The sequence below is a fragment of the Oxyura jamaicensis genome, chromosome 15, assembly GCF_011077185.1.
Source record: "Oxyura jamaicensis isolate SHBP4307 breed ruddy duck chromosome 15, BPBGC_Ojam_1.0, whole genome shotgun sequence".
Lineage (NCBI taxonomy): Eukaryota > Metazoa > Chordata > Aves > Anseriformes > Anatidae > Oxyura > Oxyura jamaicensis.
The window spans coordinates 2615575-2638475 of record NC_048907.1 but is presented as its reverse complement, the minus strand read 5'-3'; the positions used below and the strand labels follow the sequence as shown (position 1 = coordinate 2638475).

Sequence of the window (22901 nt, the reverse complement as noted above, 5' to 3'; positions counted from 1 at the left end):
TTGTTTTCTTCAATACCTAATCGTTTTCCATCTTATGATTTGTGTGTGTGTGTGTTGTACAGCAGTATAATTTTTCACTTATTTATTCCATCGGTAGTTATGGTTTGTACAATGTACAATGGTTTCATTTCAAAAATAAAATAAAAAATCACAACATGAATGCTGTGTGAATAATTTTTATCAAGAAACATAATCTCGTTTTGTTTTTTAAATTTAAAATAAATTCCCATTTTATAGTCTTTTACAATGTGCGTTCTATGGTGTTGTCTTATTTGGTAACGTGTAAAATGATTCACTTGATTTGACCAAAGTTGGTTGGATGTGTTAGCAAGACACTGATTGGGTGTGGGGGTAATTTAACAGCAGCAAACAAATAAATATGGGCAATGTAATTACAGCAGCCTGCAGAATACTTTGGTAATTTAAGGTGCTTACTGCGGGCTTGGTAGTCAGCTAAGGTGTTGTGGTAACTTCAGTTTGGATGTAAAGTTTTCTGGTTATTTTCAGTGTTGCCTGTGCTCTGTCCCAAAGTAGTTTCACAGTCTGACAGGCAGCTGTGCTGGCTCGCTGCTGCCGGAATGGGGAGCTACAGCCAGCTGGCCTGCTCCCGGCTGGTTGATTTTGATGCCTCCCTTGCATTTAATGGGGTGCTCATGGGATCCTCGTATGAACCACTTCAGTGTGCTACCCTGGGAGGAAAAAAAAATATGTTATTTTTCCCTTTTTATGGATTAGGGAATTAAATCAGCAGAATTACAAGGGGTAGGGTGGAACTGGGGGGGGGCGGGGAGAGAGGGGAAAAGAATGGGTATGAATAAGGGTGTAATTAAAGGCAGGTCCCAGAAGTAAAAGACTGAGCAGGTAAGGCTTCTGCCAGTAAAGGAGTGAGCAACAGCACAGCCTAGAAAGCCGGGTACGGAGCTGGAGGTTGGCCCCGTGGTTTGACTGGGAGCAGGATGGGCAGTAAGTCTCCTTGAGCTCCTGTGCCTCATTCCTCATCAAAATGGGAAGGCTTATCTTCCTGTCTGTAGATTTAGAAGGATAATTTCTTACCGCTAAGTGGTGTGGAGTACGCTGCAGGTATATTTTTAAACAGCTCGAATGTCTCTCTGCTCAATGTGTGTTACAGCTGAATTCTAAGTAAATGGCTGTTTCCTCCTAAAAAGCCTGCTCTGGTGAAGGAGCAGCAGCAGAAGATGGGGACCCACGACATTGTGCCTTGCACTGTGGATTGCTAAAAACAGTAAGAAAAATCACAGCCAAAAGATGCTGCTGTGGCCCCTTAGTATTTCCCTGTGCCTCCTGGAACTGTTGTTGGTGACCCAAAGTCAAAAGGTCTGTCTCCAAAGCATGTATTTAAGGGATGCATCTTCCCTTGTGCCTGTGGTGTTTGCACTGAGGATGATTAGAGGAGAAAACCCTTGAACCGCTCTTAAAACCCTAAACTGAAAACTGCTGCCCCTGTTTTAAATAATGGCTTGGTGTACTACTAACACTTCTTTGGAAATGACGTTGCTACCTAGCAACTTCATTTTAACAAATTACCTCTTTCCATACAGGAAGAAATAAATCTGTAAGCAAGCCACCCTTGCAAGGTTAGTGTGCAGGCTGTTGTGAAAGTACTGTAGCCAGCGCTGCCACTGATGTGTAGTCGTGAGGTTTCGTTAGTTCAGGTACGTTAACAAACTTTAACCAGTTTTACAAGGTTTACTCTGAACGTTGCTTTGGAATACTTTCATTTTTTTGCACTTGGAGTACGGATGAGGATGTCTTGCTGGGAGATAGCTTTGTGGGTGGTGGTGGTGGTATTTTTTTATTCTTTCTGAACACCACCGCCGCTAACCTAAGCTAGCAGTAATCAGCTTCTTTGAAGCTAAATTATGAATGGCTTTTTCTTAAAAATTGTAGTCATATGGAGTGTTGACCAAGAGCTAAATGTCAGCCTTGATTTTAAAGGCTTCTCTCGGTTGCAGCCCTCACATGATGTGATGGTGCCTTCCTGCTCCTTTCATATGTGGGGAGATATTTAGCTCAACACTCCTTTCCTAAAAACAGCGATCTGTCCTGACTTCATGCACTGTCATGCAGGGTTAGATCAATGCAAGGACACGACTCCAGGCTGACCCCTTCAGCTGCCTTTGCAGCTTCCCCTGCTACTTCTGTAGCTGCCCTGGCTTTTTTGCAGATTGCCTCTGGTCTACAATAAACAATTTCAATATTAAAGATAGTCTAAAGCCATGAAATACTTCTAGCGTAATCAACATTCTTCGGCAAGCTCTCAGCTGTTCTTTGTGTCTCTTAGGTTTATAAATTTCCCCCCAGCTTACAGCTGTTTTTCTGAGGAAGTGTATTGCCAAAGACCTCGTGATGATTCTGTTCCTCATGACCGCAGCCTGCTCAGACTTTTCAGTCTTTTGGCCAGAGGTGGTTATGCATTTCTAGTTGAGGCTTCCCCACACACCACCTCACACCTCATGAAGTTTTCTAGCGGGGTGGAAGTGCCACGCTGGCTATTTTACACCAGTGATTCCCCAGGAGGAGTGGGGACAGCCCTGAGGGGCAGCCTCAGCATGGCGTGGGGGCCTTGTGACATGGTGTCCTCCCTCCCCTTCCTTGGTGACACAAGGCTGCTGGATGCCTCATGCGGATGTTCCGTGATGGTGTAAGGGTGGGTGCCAGTCATAGCCAAGAGCCGTTTTGGGTACATGGGAGTGGGCAGGACGGCCCAAACCTTTGCACTGAAATCTTCTGTTGTAACCGGGCTGCGAGTTTTCCTCAGGGAAGGGCCGGGGGCTGCCCCAGGAGGCCGGGCCCTTCCCTGAGGTAAAACCACCTCGGGGGCAGCGCTCCCTGAGGAAAAACCGCCTCGAGGGGAGCCCCCGGGGCTGAGGGGGCGCTGCAGGGCGGGCGGCCGCTGAGGGACGCGGCGCTGAGGCGGCAGCGGGGCGGTGCAGGCGGCGGGGGAAGGGCGGAGGCGGCCCGGGCGGCCCCGGCTCCTTTAAGCGGGCGGCGGGGGCCGGCCCGGGGCGGAGCGGGGCGGTGGCGGCGCGGAGCGGAGAGGAGCGGGCGGCGAGCTCGGCCGGGGGCTGGCGGCAGCAGCAGCAGCAGCGGGGCCATGGCCGCCGACGTGTTCATGCGGCCGGCGCGGCTCCTGGGGGCGGCGGGGCCGCTGTCCCCCCGCACGGAGCCCGACGAGGACTCGTCGGACACGGACGACGGCGGCGCCTCGTCGCCGGGCGGAGGGCGGCGGTGCGGGCCGCGGCGGGGGCAGCCTCCGGGTCCCCAGATCATCCACTCGGGCCACTTCATGGTGTCGTCGCCTCACAGCGAGCACCCTCCCAAGAAGGGCTACGACTTCGACACGGTCAACGAGCAGACCTGCCAGACCTACCAGTTCGGGGCGGCCCGGGGCGGCGGAGGCGCCGGGGGGCGCCTCAGCATCGACGCTTCCCTCACGAAGCTCTTCGAGTGCATGTCCCTGGCCTACAGGTACCGGCTGGAGGCTCCCCTTAGGGGCGTGGGGGCCCGGACCCCATCGCTTCAGCATCCCCCGGGCTTGGGGAGGGAGCCCCCGGTGCCCTGGAGGCTGAGGGGAAGGCCCCGGGGGTGCCCGTGAGGCGCCTCGCAGGTCTTTTGGTGGAATTCCTCTTTTTTTTTTGGTGACAGGTTCCCGCAAGTGGAAGCTGTCGTTGTTTCCTTTGTTCCGGTGGCTGTGGCTGGGGAGCAGCACTTCCTGGGTTTATCTGTGCCTTTTGCCCACGCTTCGCTTTTGGTTTTTGTCTCTTTAGTGAGATATCCCGATATTTTCACGTTTGCTCCCTTTGTCTGCCTTCCAAAATGGAGGCAGAGCTGTGGAACAGGAGTGTTTTGGAAAGATGTGCGTCTGCTTGCAGCTTTTGTTCCGTGGGGTGCAGCAAAAGGGGATCCACGCCAATGCCCTCGGTTAGGCACGGCTTGGAAGTTGATTAAAAGGAAGGATGGAAAGCTCCCCCGAGCCTTACCAACAGAAAGATTTATCTTCCTTTATAAGAACCATATTAGCTTGGTGAAAGGAAACAAACTTTGCCCACCCCACGTTTCTCTATTCTTTGTTCATTTTACAGAGGCTTTTCTCTGTTTTCATCTTTTCTAAAGTGAACAGGAAGCAATAGAAGCGTCTGTTCTGTACGTGTAGTGAGAAGACGTAACGTGAATAACCCTTTTAGTCACACGAGTTATTAGTTATTGGCAAGTGAGTGAGCCTTAGATAGGCGCATACAAAGATAGATGTAAAATCTTGGCGTTTATGAAGGAAAATAAAACTGTAACACTTGATTAAAAATGAACCAGGCTGCCCTTACTGTACAGGCTGAAAGGAAAATGCAGAGGAACCAAAAGTATTGCCGGCGACAGAACTAGGCTCCTCACGTGTGTCTGCTCATCGGCCTCGGTCTGCTTTATTACATTGGGTTTCCACTAGTGTATCCTTGGGATCTGAAGGCTGAGGATCACATCTATCAAAAGGAGGATTCTGTGATGTAAATTTGGCAGTGCTGAAATCTGTTACAGATGCATATGTTTTGCACCAAATCTAACCAAATCTATCTTGGCAGAAAGGATTTTATCCTTCTTGGTGGCTGTACAAGGAGGCAAGGTGCAGAAAATGTCGTCTTAGAGGTTGCCAAAGAAAAGCAGTTTCTTAATGTTTTCTACTTGGGTACCTGAGTGTTTGCTTGCTGATAATTACTATTAAATTATTAAATTGCCTAACAGATTGTAAAATTGTCTCTGAAAAGCGAGACCATTACATCATACCGTGATGAACATAGGTGCAAAATGGGGAGACGTGATGATGTAAAGAGTGGTCGATGGAGCATGGAGGCTGAACCTCTGTACCTTAGGAGTGGTCTCTGTCCGTGTTCTCCTCAGGGAGCACATGGCCCTCAGGTGAACAGCAGCTGCCTCCTTTGCCGTGCTTCAGGCTTGGTTTGAGGTGTATGAGCTGGCTTATGGGGATGTTGTAGTTGGTATTGCCTCTGTGGCACCTTCCTCCTTATTATCTGATTCAGCACTGACAAAACCTGCAGATACCGTGTGCACGTTTTTCCTACAGCCACTGCTGGATAGAAATTCACTCCAGGAGAAAAATGGAAAAAAACAAAAAACCTGCAGAACAAAAAGGTGAAGAAATGTGGTCTGTGGCTGTTGCAGAGCCAGCAACAAGGGGCATGAGCTAACTAAGCATGCTTCTAGAGCTGGGTGATAGCAATGTTAAATATAAAAACAAGGAAGTTGATGTAACAGAGCTGTGTGCTGTATGTATTTACGCTTGACACCCGTTGCTAGTATTTCAGTGTTTAAAGTCTTAAAAAGAAGCGCTGAATTTTCTGTTATCTATTAGTTTTACCAATGAGCTAGCAAAAGAAAAGTTTTTCCAGATTTCCTAGATCACCAGGTCAGGGTGGTTTACGTTCAAAACGACCATATTTATGCTGAATCACGTTTGCTCTGGGATGCACAGTGTAGCCTGGACTCTTTTATTTGGCTGTGCTTCCTTTTTTTTTCCTTCCTTTTTTTTCCTTCCCTTTTTATTTTTCTTATATGGCTTTGTGCTGTTAAGTAACTGCTACACTTCTTATATCAAAAAAGCTATTTTCAAACATGAGGGAAGAAATTCCCTCGTGCCTTTGAGCAGTACAAGCTAACCTGATTTTAATTTTCATCGTATGCGTCTCAGTCACGTATCCAGCAGCACAGGTAGAAAAACCTCATTTCAGATGAGCCATTTCACAGGGGAAAATGTGACCGGAGCATGCTGTGCTGTACAGTTAGGAGATTAAAACAATCTTCTAAATCAATAAGTTACTTATAAACGCTACGGTTTACAGCAGCTATCACGTGGGCTGCGCTTTATCTAAATGTCACCAGGTTTTTTTCCTGAGATTGATTGTGGGAACCATATCACACCGATGGAGGTAATACAGCCCTGGTTTTTCTCTTCTTGTCCTTTCATCTCAGCCCTCTAAAACAATGTGACCTTGCAGTACGTGTAGGTGGCCCAAGTAACTGTGGTCAGCCCATGGCAGGTGGGCACTTTAAAGGCAAAGATGTAAAAAACGTGCTTTCCAAAATGGAAATGATCTTTGGCATCGTTCATTCTAATAAAGAGAAGCCATGCCAGCGGTTGAGTGGCCCATAGTGGTCTTTAAGCAGAATTTTGTCAAATGATATGTAATCCTGATATTTAATTTAGTAAAACCCTTTAATAATTTTACAATTATTCAAACGTTGACACTACCCGAGAGTAACTTCCCCAAACTGAACTGTATTCCGGGATGTTCCAATTACAGCATGTCATGATGTGTGTTTTTATTCTCAGATGTGGACAGAAGAATTTTTCCCCTTCCTTTTGGAGTTGTCTTCAGCAGCAGGATAATGCTCGGCTCCTTGTAGAGTCCAGGCTGAAGGCTCGCATGCAGGAAAAATTGTGCCTTAAGAAAGGTCACTGGAAACCATTAATCGCCCTAACAGGCTGCAGCGTGGGGACAGGAGCGTGCCCTGTGGAAAGCTCTGCTCTGTGAGCAATGGCATAGAGATTGTTTCAGTTACTTTCTCTAGGTGTGAGGCAGTTAAACGGCAGTGCAGAGTTCACTTGGTATTCACACCCTGTAAGGGAATGGGACTTTGATGAGGGCCTGGGACCATGTAACTCATTTTCTCCACGGAAGCTCCTGTCCTGCAGCACTGGGAGAAGATCCGTGCAGCGGTGAGAATGGGCTGGTCAGTTGTGTGTGGAGTGCGGTCACGTTCGTAGTGTAAACACAGCACAAGCTTTGTTTTAGGAATTAATGAGCGTGAGTAGTATCTTTAATGTGGGCGGTTTTCTTTTTAAACTCGTGTTACGTATAATTATGCCAGTTGATGTCAATCTTCCTCAGCGGTAGGATGCGACGGGGGCTTTGTGGGCTCCTTTATTATTCAGTAGCCTCAGAGCTCTCACCTTCTAATAGCAGCTTAAGGAGCATGCCAGGTGTTGTACTGCAGATAAGAGCCTTAGCACTGCCATGAGATACTCGCTTAAAACCTCCTGGATCCTGCTCGTTAAAGTTGCACGGAACATGACACTTGGTAACGTTGCACGGACACGGCTGGGAGCGGTGGCATCGGCCAGCTTTTGAAAAACTTGCCAGGTCATTTCTAGATCTCCTCTCTCCTCCCCAGCAATCTGACCCCATCACTTCACGTAGCTGCGAGCCAGAAACGTTCCCTTCGCTGGCGGACTGACGTTAGGGGTCAGCTTGTCTCCAAAGCACGCCTGCCACATTTACTTGGTTAATGCAGCGTGCGCTTGGGGAAGTTCTTAGTGGTGCTAGCAGGTCTGAGATAAAAAGCTTCCAGGACTTAATTATGTATTTTATATGGTGATTTTTAGGAACTGCTCTGACAAGTAGACCTGTACTCATCGCTTGAATGGAGCCTAACTTAACGAGTGCTCGCGGTTACGGGTAGCAAGGATGCTACGTCCAGGGTGCAGTATGAACCGGGGCGTTGTTCCTGAGCCTATTACCTTGCGTAGGTCAGAGGCTTGATATAGTCACAAGCTTTTAAGCTCTGCTTAAGATGGGCTTGTGAGTCCCACCTTGCCAACCTTGAACCTCAGGAAGGTCTGCAGGAAGATTGCTGAGCTGTTTTCGTGTCGAAGATGCGTTTGGTTTGCCAAAGGAAATGTTTAGCAGTGGTGGTGTGAAAAGGCGTTTGTTGAAATTAAAGTTTTGGTGTCTTTGGTGCTGCACTCGACTAAGAAGAAGTGGCAAATCCTGTGGGCAGATTTAGATGCAGGAACAACCCTTTTTGTTCTGCTCCTGGTGATTTTGGTGGTCGTGAGCTTCTGGGGGCTTCTGTGGAGCTGGCCCTGGAAGGTGGTACTGCGGTCTGGGGTGCAGTGATTGTGCTTCTTACAAAAGCCATGTTGTTGATAGCATCTTGTGATTTACCATTTAATCTGCGTGTTGCGTTGTAGTTCTCTTGTCCTGTGTTTCCACACAGTAAACAGATCTAATTTTCTGGCTTAAATACAACGTGGATTTCGTAATCACAATTTTTGATGGGTTGCTGAAATAGGGAAGAGGGAGCTGGTGCGTCCTCGGATTGCCAGTTCTCAATAACTTCTGCAGGGTCTGGAAAAACAAAACTTGGCTGAGCTGCGAGACTTGGAGTTACTTTTACTGACAGTCTTGAGGTGCGTGATTGTGATGTGCTCCAAGTGAAGCAGGGTTTGATGCCCACAGAAATTATCACATCTATTTCCAGTTCTCTCCTCCTTATCGTTTTTTCTTTCTTTCCTCTGTGTGGCGAGAGGAATTCAAGCCAAGAAACTCGAAACTCAAGCTTTACTTTCCACATCCTCCTTTAGTAGGTCACTGAATCATTCTTGTTTGTTACTCTCCCATGTGGGGAAAAAAAAAAAACCCTCCACTTCTTTGGAAGGCGGGGTTGGTTACCCAGGCACTTCAGCAGCTGCTTATCTGTCCGCGTGTCCTTAAGCTACGATTAGCCTTAAACAAACGGCCGTCTGCGGTGCGGCAAGGTGGAAAGTGGTGGGGAAGAACTCCAGGAGCTCTGTAGCCACGCTGAGCTGGTGGCTAGGCATTTCTGCAGTGGCAGAGGTGTTATAAAGCTGCAGAGAAATGGGAAGAGCCTGAAGTCTTGTACGTGTGAGCGGGATTTCCCCCCAATAACAGTACTTGGAAATCTCTTGCAAAGAAGGAGGAGAGAGGGGGCGAGGAGTGCAGCCAGGGGCTCGCTGAGATATGGAGCGAAATTAGGAGGATCTCTGAGAAATGCATTGAATGAATCAGGAGGGCCGAGATAAAACCACACAGTGGAGTTGATAGCGTTGGTAGAGGAGGCCATGGAGATGAAAACAAGAAGGGGGGGAAAAGATACCGTGAAGCTCAAGTCAAACAAACGGGCTTTCAGCTGACTGAGGGGGTTTGAGCCTGCGCTGCCAGCAGAATGAGCACAGGTCAGGGAGGAAACGTTTGGGTGGGATGGAGCGGGAGCGAGGATGAGGGAGGCAGTAAAACAGGGGCAGGAGCACTGCGGCTCCTGGGGTGGCTCTTCTGGAGCTGCCTCGCTTCCTTTTGCCATTAAAAATAAATGTTTGTCTCTCTAAAACAAAACAACAACACAACTTAGCAGTTTAGAGGCTTGGACCAGCTTGGATTTACGCTAGTGCTTCGTTTGTAATTAAAAGACCAGGCTATATGCCTGCTACTTCCTTTCCTTTGTATGCAGAAATTAATTGCATTTGCAGTTTTCCTCATCTGTCCTTTGATATTTGAACGTCACTGGCACGAGCAGTCTTTAAAGACAAAACTTCTAAGCTACTTCTGAGGAAAAAGGCAAGCTTTCTGAACTCTTTGATGGCTATTGAAATATTGTACAGCTTTCATACAATTTTCCTTTCGCTCTGGGAAGGAAACCTTTAAAATATCTATACAACAATTAGAAAGATGATTAGGAAAAGTACTCGTTTCAGTTGCCTCCAAAGAAAATAGAGTTTGCTCTTTGTGTTGCAGACAGCGATGGAAAAATCAGAATCTGATTGTTTTTAGTGTTACACTATTGTCACCGTTTCTGAAGCAGGAAGGCTTGGGAAGTGGGGTTAGTAAAAGCTGGGTTTTCTAGAAATGACTTCGGTGGTTTCACTGCTAGAATAGAAATCCCAAACGTGGGCTCCTCAAAATAGGTTTGCTTGTTCAAAGGGGGGTTGGGAGGTCGCTTTTGATTATTTGTTTTGTAGGTAGAATGTGCTGTCTTCGTGCCGTTTGTAATATGATTAATGTCGACATCCCTTTGTGAGGAAGGCAGTAATCGCCATCGGAAACGTTCCCGTATGCCTTCGCCACAGCTTATTTACTTTGTGACACAAGCACAAAGCTTTTCGCTAGCCTTTACTTTCTGGCTTGTTGATCTTAGATAAATCAGCTAGCTGCTTATTTCTCCCCTTTCTCCCTTCTGAAAATGGCCAAGGAGGTCTCGGCGCTGCGGAGACTCGGATGTGGGCACCGGTGGTTTAGAGAAGGGGACACAAAGGCACGGAGTTCAGAAGTGATCTGGCACAGGAGCCTGGAAGGAGCTGTATCAAGGATGATGTTTCAGCTACAAACCTAAATAATAAAGGAAAGGAGGCAAAAGGAAGATTTAAGAGGGAAAGAAGACATGCAGCTGACACCTGTTAGAAAAGCCATTGCTGTTGTAACCGATGAGGAGCTGTACAGGTGCAAATTACAGGGCAATAAAAGCAGGCTGGTGTTTTAACACTCAACACATCTGGAAGGCAGGGAGCTGCCAACTGCCTTTGGCATTCCCTGGCTTGCGGGCGAAAAGAACCTGCCTGCTCCCTGGGGAGCTGGTGCCTGCGCTTCAGAGATGAAGCATCACGCTCCCTGCGAAAGGGCTGCACCTTGCAGGCACCAAGGAAGCTTGAATGTCTGGTACATAGCTCTCCGTTCCGAAATCTGTGCCTGCTGATGGCCCTCTGGAGGGTCTGATGGCCACTGGAAGGTGTGATAAAGGTCCAAGCCCCAGGCTGCGATGAGCGGCCCCGAGAGCTGCTTCGTCACCTCCAGGCTGTAAAGGAGAAGGCTCGGGCCGGGTGGGAGGGCCTGCAGGATTCCCACAGAGCAAAGCATTCGAATCCGGTTTTGTTTAATTAGCGATACGTCAGTGTGCTTAGGCCAGACCACGGCTGACCTACTGATAACCCTGGTGACACGATGTGTTCCGGGACACAGCACCGCGCTTGTAGAGAAGGGGGGTCGATCGCTCAAGTAGCTGAGCATTTGACCCGATGAATTGCAGACTTGTTCTGCAGCGCCTCGGAATTCCTTAATGAGGAATTCCTTGTCAGATTTTAATGCCTTGTTAAAGCTTAGCAGGACAACTTTTTGATCCTTGGTTTTGTGTCCACAGAACAACGTTATTTACAACGCTAATGCACAGCTACTTTCTTATCTCTCTGCTTCTAGTTCAAGTGATGGTGTCATGCGAGGAAGCTATGCAATGTTTCATGCTTTTTATTACCTGATTTTTTAGTGTTTGGGAATGTCTTGCATATAGAGAGAAATATATCTCTATATTTAATGTCACGGGACATTTCTGGATTTCCAGAGGTGTATATTTATTGCTCGTTTATACCGCACCGGAGCGAGCAGAGGATATATTTGCAATTAAACCGTGTACGTTTTGTTTGCCCTTCTCTCTTTAATTGCAGATACTTCCCTGTGCGTTCCCTCAGTGATACGGAAACAAAGCACAGAATTTTGGGGGAACTGAGCAGGAATAGACGAGCCTCAGCTGCGCCCAGCTGGAGGAGGAAAGGCAGCAAGCTGGAGGGACCTACTCCCTTTCTTCCACAGTCATCCTCCTACAAGCGCAGGAATCTTGTTCTTGTAGCTTTGTTTCTCCGTGAGCACAGAAAGGCGTCCTCCCTTCTCGGTTGGGAAATAAAAGGGTGGTCTTGTCTTCGCTGGCGTTTGGTGGAGTCAGCTTGTACTAGGGCTGGCTCCTGAGCTAAGAGCAAGAATTGCAGAGCTGAGCCTTTAAGGGTGACTGGGGGGGGAAGGAGAAGATCCAAACAGCCTTGTTCTGGTGCAGTAAGTTTGTCCTTCCGGACGAAGAAGATTGCTGTCATTAGTGTTGGAAATGAACAAGTATAAACTGCACTGTTTGTACTTGGGTCTTGCAAATCCGGGGGCAAGGTGGCATCCTGCAGGTCCCTCAGTGGTGTTTGTGTGGTCTTTTGCTGTGCTTGCTTCCTGCAGAACCCTTCTGAGGCAGTCCGGGTGCAGAGGTAACTGCGCTGGGAGCTCGAGGCAGCACCAGCCCCTGGCTGACATTAGAGCACTGGTGGTAAATCCAGGGCTTGGTCCCGAGGCTGCGAGAGGCGTACTGGAGCGTTCCTCACTCCTGCAGTTTGTGCTGCATCTTGCACTTAGGACAGACCTTGTACATGAACAAGATGGGGCCTTTTCTTTTCCCTGATCCTTCCAGCGGCAAAGCCTGTTAGTCCTCGTGTATCAGCGTGGACGGGGATTTTTATTTTTTATTTTTAAGCAGCATCTCTGCGTAACAAGATCCAAGCAAACACTGCAGAGGCACGAAGGACGCTTTTGCTGCAGGAATCTGTCATGTTCATTGTTTTCAGAACTCTGGCGTGGGATGTTTACTCAAAATCCTGGCCTCCGTTTCCCTCTGCCACTTTGTTTACTCTCTCTTCCCTCAGGGTCTGGCAGTAACGGAGGCTCTGCCTGCAGCAGTTCGAGGACGCGCCGGCTGAAGTGTGGGGCTGAGACCTGTATCAGGGCTGCAGCAAACGCAGCGATTTCTCAGTCTGACAGCCACACCACCTCCCCGTCGGTGTGAGCAGGTTGTCCAAACCCTGTTCCTGCCTGCATCACCCTATCTCTGCCAGGGGTTTCACGGCCTTGGCTAATTTCTCACCCAATAAGGTCCTAGTGCAGGAGAGCCCATCAAACCAGGAGTGACAGTACAGAGCCCAGGCCTGTGTGATGTTATTTTTGTGTCTCTGGAGCAGCTGGAATGAAGTGGCGTTGGGATTGCACAATACATCTAAAAATAACTTGGGCCCCTGCATTTAATTACTGTCTAGCAACTGTACATTCGTGTGGCTAAACGCGAGCCAGCAAAGGCTCTTCTGCTCAACTTGCTCTTGCTGCATCTTGCATCCAGATTTGAGGTCGCTGTTAAACTTTTTCACCATTTATCTTCACTAATGACGTCATTCCCAAAGGGAAGAGCTGCTCAGTTCCTTGTGATTCTTCTCTGAAGTCTGCGGCTGCTCTTCATTATCTCTCCTCACGCAGACCTTTGGGTTTGGAGCTTTGTTATGGCACCTGATGTAGCCTGTGCTAGTTACAGAGAGCTATTACTTTGTAGCAGGTCAGAGACAGAAATGAGCAACACAGTAAAAAAGGAAAGTCATGCAAGTAAAAATGATTTAAAAAGGTAAAAAAAAGGAAATACCTGAGCTCTGGGCCTGGCAGCTGTCAGAAAGGTGCCAAATGGGAAAAGGCCCATGGAAGATCGTGTTGCATTTCTGATGTGCCAGTCAATAGTTATGGATATTACCTGCTGCCACATTTCCCAGAGCAAAGAATGATATAATTTGTTATTTTCTAGCATGGTTGGTCTCTGCTCATCCTGATGAATTCCTGGATGTGTGTATAGAAGCTGTAGCCATGTAGGCAAGCAAGTTAAACTCTTCTGAAGTGATACTGAAAGTGGGAGCTGCCAGCATCAGGAGGACTTGCCGTCTTTGAGTGAGAGGCGACACCACAAAGCTAAGCTGTGGATCCAGAAATGGGCTCTGAGATCTGCATGTGTGCTGGCAGCACGTAAGGACCTGGATGTTGCACACCGTTCCTCTCATGCTAGCTCATTAGGTACGGTGTTCAGCAGAGGTAGGGATGTTCCCCACTATGCCTGCAAACTCCTGCACATTAATGTCTGCACGGACACTCAGCCTAGTCCAGCTTTCTGTTTGCTTGGTAAACATATGTCCCTGGCAGGATGGAGGGCGAGTACGTGATCGGAAAGCACGGTGGTGGTGTGCCAAGTGTGGGGAAGCAGGGAAAGGGAACGGTCTGCTTGCGTTTGCTCTCTTACAACACAGCTTTTGAGAAAGAAAATCGAGAGGAGGAGCTGTAGTGGGGGAATGGGTTAATGACCTGAGAACACACGCAAAAATGACTTTTCTGGGTTTGAGGATATGGGAATTTTTAAAAAGAACTAAATTGAAGGATTTCAGTGTTATTGTGAAATACTTAGACCTGCTACAGAGCAAGAGAAGTACTCTGTATGTTGACAGTTTACTCCAGATGAACCTAGCGTTGGGGTGGGAGAAATAACTCGACTAAAGACACAAATGTCCTCAAGGAGGAAGCTGCACGTACTTCAGGTACTTAGCAATCATGTTTGACAGCTAAAATGTATTGAAAATAGCAAGCAGACGTTGTGAAATAGCTGAGAGCCTGAAGCAATCTATCAAAAAGCTGGGACATCTGAATGTGTTGCAGCAGTCCCCACGATGGCTGTTCTCTATTAAGAAAGTCATTATCCCTCCCTTTTCTACACAAAGAGCTGCCAGATCAATACGTGTTCAACTCACAGTGGTATGAAAAAAAAAAAGGGGGGTCTGTAGACCCAGCAAGAGGAGAAGTAAAGGTTCTTCCAATTCACTCGCAGGGAGTAGGTTGATATCATTTCCCTTTACAACTGAGAAATGTTTACAAAAGACTGACTTGCTCAGAAATGTGTGTTGAGTCAAGGTGCGCAGAGGGCTCAGTTAACCTGCTCTCTGGTCAGGAAGGCTTTGGAGCTGGGTCGGGGCTGGTTTAAGCTCTGGCTGCCTGACCCACCTGGGAATTCATGGAGCCGAGTTTTGCTTTGTCCAGGGCTGCCTGAGGTGTGCAGGGCCGGTGGGGACGTGGTCCTAGGGCCTTGCTGCCTCTACCAGTTTCTGAAGATAGCTGGAGGAAGGGAGCGTGCTGGGGACGGCAGGGAGTGCCACGCAAACATGCTTGTCCTGTTCTCGCTGTTCCCCAAGCACCTGCCTGTGGCCGCTGCTGGAGACGGAGCACTGGGAAGCCGGACCTTTGGCCCGCCCGTAGGGGTGTTCGTGCAGCTCTTACGATAAAGCAGGCGAGGTTGGTGCCAAGCACTACAGCGAGCTAGATGCTGCTTTAGTACCAGCAGTGGAAAAAATTCCAGGCAGCACTTCCACTGCTAACCTCTTATCTCCGTTAGTAAGAGACTTGTCTTTTGCCGTGTCAAACTTACAGCCATGGAGTGCTCTCATTCTGTAGCTTTTGCTTGGTGCAGAAACGTGTGGGATTTTTTCAGCACAGGTCAGTACGTGTCAGTGGCACTCGGGCTCTGGAAGCTGCAGATAAGTGCAGTCGGCGTTGCTGCGTGGCTGCTCTGCGTGATACCAGCCTGCTGCCGTGCTGCTGCCTTCCCTGAGGGGCTGCCTGGAGGGGCCGGGTGTCCCACGGCGCTGCGCACGCAGACAGCCGGTACGTTTGTGCCACCAATGCCTCTGTGGTCGGATGTTGTCACCGTGCGACAAGGTTTCACTCGCTCACTTCATCAAACCAGCAAATGTTAGCGAAGAACACCGCTCAACTTAGGGGCTCCGTCGTCAGATGCACAAAAATCTGCAATAGAAGCCAATTCATTACTGCTTCTAATAAAATTCTGCTCAGCGAGTCTCTGTTTAGGAGCCCAGCATGCATCCCGTTTGTTTCCAGTATCCAGTCACACAGCAGAACCCTCCGATCTCCAGTAAAATTCTTAGTGGAGCTTGAGGAGCCTCAAATCTTTATTAGCAGTTTTTATTAGCACATTGGTAGGCTTGGAATCTGACCTTGCGTGTGCTGATGTGTGCGTGGAGCGAGCTTTTAAAGCAGGGAGGCAGATCCTCGGAAGTTTAGAGAGATTGATTTCCTCTCCAGCACTAAACGTGTAACAAATGTCGTTTACCTTTCATTTGAGCACTCTGAGGGACCCTACAAAGTGAAGGCAGCCTTACTGTGATTTTTGCACGTGGGAAAAACACTGTTCCAAAAGAGGCTTGTACTAGGGTCATTTAGCGAGGGGGGATTTTGCTGTGGCTGTTTGGCGGGGGCAGTTTGTAGGAAGATTCAGGACAGCTCTGATGCTGCCATGTGTTTCACCTGGGAATCCCCCGCTTGCTTTGGGACCTAGACCATCCAGGGCCCTGTGAAAGCGTGTCCTTGGAAAGGGGATCGTGAGTCCAGCTGTCGTAACGAACGCATGGGTGACTGACGCGAGAATTTCTGAGCTGCTTTGCTGGTGGATAGTTGGTCGTGGTGCTTAGTGCCAGCAGAGGAATGGCTTTATAAGAAAGGCCGCTCGCGTGTAGTGTGGAGAGACAGGAAATAAAGGAAAGCTTTAAACGGCCCCTTTGAAACTTCCTGCTTCTGATTAGAACATTTTGCATCACTAAGGAGGGAGACGTTTGAAGTGGTTGATGAACTTGGCGTATGCTAGGTGTATTCTGGCTCCTGGGGAAGGTTTCTGGGCTCCTCAGCGATCCTGCTGGCCAGAGGTGAGTGCCGGAGGTGTGATCCCGACAGATCCCGAGAGGGAGCGCCGCGAGTCCGGAGCTGCTGGTGGTCGGTCAGGTGCGGTTAGTGCCGTGTACCCCGGCTTCGTTTGCTTTGTGTCCGCAGGATGGGTGCTTTTCTCCCCCAAAATATAACACGCTCAGCAAGAGTTTCTGTTCTGGCTTTTCAGGCTCTTCTTGCACTTCCGAAAGTTTGGAGGCATCGTTGTGTCGTAATCGCTGTGTACTCGTCCTGGTACCTGGCCTTTCTGGAGAGAGGGACGGCATTCAGATTTCTGTGCCACCAAATTTCTTTCCTCATCCCCTTAAAGGGGGAACCCTAAAAGGGAGGGAGGATTTTGAGTTGTCGTTGGAGCCCGCGGTCACAGACAGTGCTTCTAAAACTTCACACCCCGAGCATCCACAAACCTTCTCGGCTGTCTCATTTTTGGTGATTTGTCGCTGAACAAATTGCGTTCATTTTTTAACAGGCTCTGAAAGCATTTCCTGCTTGTGTCACAGAATCACGCAGACGCTTTCGGTCTCTTTGTGCTCGTGTGCTATTCAGGCCCGTAGCTATTACAAATAGTTTAAAACCTGTAAGCACAATCATTATAAAGCAGCAAACTGCTCTCGAGTGCGACTGGAGCCACGCTGCCAGCGACAGGGCCGCTCCTTTCACCATGTGTGGAACCAGGAATCTCCCTCGGCCTGTCCAACCCTAACTTGGCAGTGAGAGCCGTGTGGGAAAAGTGACGCGGATTCCGTGCGGTGAGCATTAGCACGCTTCTCCCTCGTGCCCCGCTTAACCCCAGGAGGGGTCACTTACACAGCTGCGCAGCTCCTGCTGCTCTCGCCGCTGACCTGGAGGTGAAGGTCTGATATCCACCGCTCCTTCCAAGCAGGCTCAGCCTTTCCTGGAGGCTGCGGGCATGTGCCTCTGGATCCCCAGGAGCTCGGCTGCTCCTAGCAGGGGCTGCAGGAGCCGCCTTCCCCGCTCGCCGCTGGCTGGAGGCTGGTGCTGGTGAAGTCACTGTGAAAGCATTTGTTTGTGCTCGGATCCAAAAAGTGAAGATTTTCCTAGGAGGTGTATGTGGCCGTTTGGAGGGGCCTTTTTTCTACTTAATTCTTTATTTTTTTTCCCATTCCAGTAGGTTTTCTCCCTACATTATCTTTCTGGGGGATTTTTTTGATCTTCCAGTAGCCTTAGTGGTAACAGAACCATGCCATTACCCTCCTTCTATCTTCTGTGTAGTTTATGGTTTAGCTTTTATATACAGTTTCAATAAACTGTGTGTGCTGCTGAAGCCTTGAGTCGGCAGTAACTGCATTTGGGAACGAGCCTCGTGTTCCTCATGCCGCAGGGAGCTGCTCGCAGGCAGCTGCTGGGAGAGCTTCGCTGCACGGGGGAGAGGTGGGGAGCGCCTCTTCTTTTTAAAACACTTAAGTCATTTTCAGAATAAGATCCCTGAAGTCCCCGGGTGTATTTATAGGCTCACAGCGTCGTGCCCAGAACGTTACCCTACCCTCTGTGGCAGAAGCTCTGGTTTCAGGTTTCTGTCCCTGGTAAACAGCTCTCGGTTCCTGTTGGTATGAGAGCTGTGCTGATCTGCCCTGCTGATAGGGTTTGTTTGGGTTTGTCAGGGGCTCTCTGTGTGAAAAGTCTCTGAACCACAATTTAGGTGCTTAAAATAAGGTCCGGGATTATCGCATCTCCATCAGTCTGTTACCCTAGGCTAAGGCCTTAGCATACCAAAGGGTCCCGACCCGCTGGTGGCTCTGTGCAAGAGGGTCCTCCCAGCTGCCATCCTGATAAACGGGCAGGAAAAGGTGCTCAGGGCAACACCTCTGCTTCCTGGGCATTTGCACATGAGAAGAACCCTTTGCAGTGAGTGTTCTGAGAAGCTTGAGCAAAACCGAGTGATAGGAATCAAGTTTTAGGAAGAAGTGGAGAATTTCGAGACCGAGGAGGATCACTTCCCTTAGACTGAAGCTGCTCTAAAGGTACATGGTGAAAAGTCAGCCTCACGAGGGAATGCAGGACAGGCTTCAAGGGAAAGCAAATGTGTTGATCTTGGGTGAAGTACTTTGTTGATGTGCTTGTCAATGCGCCGTATCGATGATCACCATTGTAGCAGCTAATAGCAGGAGGGAAGCTCCTCGACCTCCCAGCAGGGATTCTGTAAGAAAAGTTCACAGTAGAACTGATCCATCCTTGTTGTGCCAGCTCAACGTCGTTAGATACAGGGTGTTTCCTTGGCCTTGGTGAAATTTTTAAATGTTCCTTGAGCAGGAGGGAGGCTGCAGCAAGGCGGATGGAGAGGAGGTGATGGGAGAAAGGGGTGCTTTGGGTGCCGTGGCTGCTCCCTGAAAGGGAGTCGTGCAGCAGGGAGGGAGCTGACAATGAAGCTGTTGGTGGAGGTGATGCAGCAAAGAAAATCTGGCAACTATCACAGCTCTCTCCGCTGCGGATCAGAGCAGAATTACTGCTGGACCACTGCACGTTAGGAGCCTGAGGTGGGCTAAAGCTGATTGTGTCTTTTTGCTCCTTCCAGGCGAAGAATGGAGTAAGCGCTCCCTAAATGCAACTCCTCAATCCGGTGGTTCTCAAATAGTTTTGACAGCTTTGTAGGTGATGCAGCATACTCCTTTCTGGTTGTCCTGGCCCTGGAGCACTGAGCTGCGTGAAGCCGTGTGTGCAGTTGTAGCAGCAGAGAGAAGGAGCTGGGCGTGAAGGTTTGATCTCCAGTAGGGTGATTTCAGTCGTTGGCCTGCAGCTTGCAGGCAGAGAACAGCTGCCTGGCGCTCTGGTTTCAGGCTTGCTGCTTTACATAGAGATAAGGTGCTCATTTAGTTACAAGGGTGAGTCATACAAAACATGAGGCATTACGCTACACCGCAGAAAACATGAAAAGGAATTGACTTTCCACCTTCTTACCCGGCTGTTGTTGTAGGCAGTGCTGGGAGCACCTCCTGTTCTTAGCGCTGCCCACTAATTCCTGCTGTGGAACTGCTCTTCTGGTTGTTTAGCTGTTAGAGCTGAACTTTCGCATGTTTAAGCCTGTGGTTTTTGGATCAGACGTTGTTCAAAACACTTTATTCTGTTCCATTAATAAAGCTAAAATATATTGCCCACATGAAAAAAGGAAGGGCAGAAAAGCTTGATTCATTTTTCAAAAATTCAGTTTCCCAAAGGTTTGGAACGAGGTCCTTGAAATCTGGCGAGAGGATTGGTCATGTACCACTTGAGTGTTTTGTCCTGTGATCCTGATTTTGCACTTGGTCAGGCTGTCATCTTCTAAGGAACTGCTGACAGCACCAGTCCAAGCTGTGAGTGCAGAGGTGGTCTCAGCGCTTCGACTGGAGGTGAGAACAGGGCAGGGAATTGGAGGATGCCATTTGGCAGGCAAGCACAGGCGTGTCACCTCACGTTGGCCGGATCAGAGGAGCAGATAATGAAATGTTAACAGGTCTGTGCCTCAGTTTCCCCCGCAAAATAAAAGGGAAAGCATTGTGGAAAAACCTGTGAGTGAGTTAAGCCTAAACAATAACTATAAATTATGCTTTGAGCACTGAAAAGTAAACAGCACGGGGGTTGGGGCAGCAAGGAAGGTGCTGAACTAAACACTCGGGCTGTGCTGCGTGCCATTCTGTGCTATTCTGTACACGGAGAGGCTTAGGATGTGGAAAAATTGCTTGTGATCCTATAATTAAACTTTTAATTGTAAGAAATGTGCTGAGATACCAGCACTATATATTCAAATGCTCTCTACCTTTTTTAGTGTTTGCATACACTACCATACGTTTCCTTTTATGTAGAATTTAATGATATTTCAATAATGAGCATGCATTGTTGCTCAGTTCCAGCTGGAATTTGAAATCTGCATTATAAAGGGTGTCTTAAATCTGTGCAGGGAAGATTCAAGTCCACACTTGAATCACTGATCCTTACCTCAAAGGAACATTTTTTTAAAAAACAAAACTGAATCCTGAGAAATTGTGATAATCTTCACTTTGTGCTCTCCACATCTACATCTAATCTGCCAGGAAAATAAATTACGGATTATGTCATTTCATACCAGAACAGAAACTTTGGGTTTCAGTGTTTGTTTAAACAAAAAATCAGAACAATTTCCTGGGCAGTTTGTTTTTTAAATATAAGCCTGTATTGCTGCAGAAGTTTTGTGGCTCTCCTCATTGTAAGATTTTTCCTGCTCGCTGTGTTTACAGTGCTGTCTTCTGGGGGAAGGGCTGAGGAGGGCTGAAATTCTTACTCATGCTGTTATCTGACCAGCAGACCACCAGAAAATCTGATTAGTTTAATGTTTATTTGTAAAGGCAGAAAACCCTCTTTCATTAAAGATACAAACTGATTCTGTTTTGTCTTGAATTCCCTAGCCAAGTGTGGAAAAAAAATCGAGACTGTTTTCTGCTGTGTTCTTCGTGGACCAAACCAAAGATCCAGCAATGCTGGTGGATGGGCGAGCTTAAGGACAGGAAGGCTCAAGGAGAGGTTGTGCTCAGGAGTCAGCGGTGATGGATGGTGATGGCCAGGCCTGTTTCTCAGCATTTTTGACTGAAATTATTGGTGACGTTATTTATGAAGCTTGCTTTCTCGCTGTTCCAGCTCTGTAGTAAAGCGAGTCCATAGGAGACAAATGTCTGAGAAGCAGGAACATTTTTAGAAGTATGGTTTCTGACTGGAAAACAGAAGCTATTTAAATATTCCATGTCTTTAAATAGGCACTGGCTGAAGGACGCTGCAGCCTCCAGGTCTCCTTGATATTTGTCCTGTTCCCTGTTCCCCTTCACCCCACGCTATCTCAGCGTTCTTTTCACCCTTTCATAACTTGCACGAAGCCTGCTTCTCCAGAAAGCAATTTCTCCAGTCAGCTTTCCCGGCTGGCCACAAGCCCTCCTCTTCCTGTAGCAGCTATGGCCCAGGTTAGGTTTGGCTAAAACTACAGCGCGAAACGTTTTCCTTGACTGATGTAAGGATGGTGTAAAAAGCTGTCAGCACAGATATTCCATCACCAGCATAGATGTGGTCTTTGTCACATAGATCTGGTCTTTGTCACGGCAAGAGTCCAGATCCCGGGCAAATCATACTCAACTTTCAAACTGAGCTTAAAAGGATAGATTTTAAAGCTAAATAAAGATGAAGAGCATTTTGGTTATGGTGCATTTGCTGGGTCAGGAATGTTTGCTCCCGCGGTGTGACTGATCTTTTACTTTCCTGTTCCTTTTCAGGACATGCACGCCTCAGCCTTCCTGGGTGAAATCAGTCTAGGCGATGTGTCCTGGGCAGGTGCTGCAGTTCCAGTTTGCCAGTGGATGACTTTGTTTTTTTATTTCTTTATTTTTTAACACTTCTATCCTGAGCATCTTGTATTTAGAGGAAGTTTGTCCTTTTTAGTATCTCTGTCCTCAAGATTGAAGCATTCTTTTTAAAAGGAGAAGAATCAAATGATAGGAGAGTTTGGTTGTTTCAGAATGTTTGCTGTAACTTTAGCACAAAGTTCCCCTTTGTGGACTGTGGTCAGTATAAAATCCCTCCACAGCCCGGACTCCGCTACTGCAGGAGGATTTCAGGTGAGCAAGGTGAACCAGGTAACCTCAAGGAAACGAGCTGTCTTAGTGCTGGCTTTTAAAACAAGCTCTGGCTGGGATTAGTGTCCTGGGGCAGCAGCTGGAATTAGCTTTGTATCTACAAATAGTAGGATGTGAAAGTGTGGCCTCCTTGCAAGTCCTACAGACTTGCTTAATGTAGGAGAGTTTTTGTTTCACTTGCCTGCCTCTGTGCTCCAGTACACAATGCATATAATCTTATTCTCTGAATGAACCATTGTTTGGGGTAATATTGTTAGTTTTGGCTCCTGGAGCGCTGAGCTGACAGGCCCAACTCCCCAGCAAAACACTTCGGAGATTAAAAAACAAACTGAAACCATTCCTTCCAAAAAAAAAAATGCTGGGGAGAAGCCAAAAAGTTTTTTTTCTGTGTTGCTGGAAAAGCTAATCTAATTAGCTACTGTAATATCAAATTGGATATTTCTTTTATTGCTTAAATTAAATGCCTCTCTACTATCACCTGCCATAAAAGGAAAAAATAGAGTCTACCTTAAATATTGAATGGCCGTTTACAGGAAGGAATTGGGGGAAAAATGCAGAGGAAGTGGCTTTTAAGACAGGAGTTAAGGCAAGAGAGCTCTTTTGGCACAAAGGCAAGGGGAATCTGTTAACCAAATAGAAAAAGCACATTTCTGGAGCTTGTTCCTGCAATTCAATTTGCAAAATTCAGGTGTGAAAACAAAATAATTGCTTACCACTATAATACACAGGACCTGTATGGTCTGTTTGAGAAGTGATTCCTGCGGGTCCCTGATAGCTGCTTTTCAAGGTATCTTTGCTGTATTTGCTGCGAATATATATTTGGGCAGCAGGGTCAGGCCTGTGGAATGTGAACCTCGGCGCTCAGAGGTTTATGTTTAAATTCCATTTACGATAGATCCAGGCCAGGTGCTACGTGCATGCAGAAGAAAAAATAACTGCTGAGCTGGAGAGGCAACTGTAGCATGAGGTTTTCTTCCTTGTCCCTACATGTCAAACCAAGGGGCAGAGGGTGGGAATGAGGCTTTTACACGCAGAACACAGCGGTGTGACAAAAAATCTGTCCCTCTTCTAGCTCTGTCATACTCACACTGTGTAGCCTTGGGTATATAATTCAGCCTTACTGTTTGTTACCTTATTCATAAGCAACAAATCGTGCAGC

General features: G+C 47.8%; 1 protein-coding gene across 3 annotated transcripts in view; it reads left to right on the top strand.

Moving 5' to 3' along the window:
- The first annotated feature begins 3015 nt into the window (after positions 1-3015).
- Positions 3016-22901, top strand: part of MLXIP (MLX interacting protein) — a 47038-nt gene continuing 27152 nt past the window's right edge. For 2 of the 3 annotated variants that reach the window (XR_004754792.1, XM_035340634.1), the window contains exon 1: positions 3016-3489. Coding sequence is in view for 2 of the 3 variants with exons in the window: in XM_035340634.1 (XP_035196525.1) it covers positions 3116-3489 (374 nt within the window). In the remaining variant the exon portion in view is untranslated. The remainder of the gene's footprint in view (positions 3490-22901) is intronic. The other variant, XM_035340633.1, reaches the window with a different exon arrangement.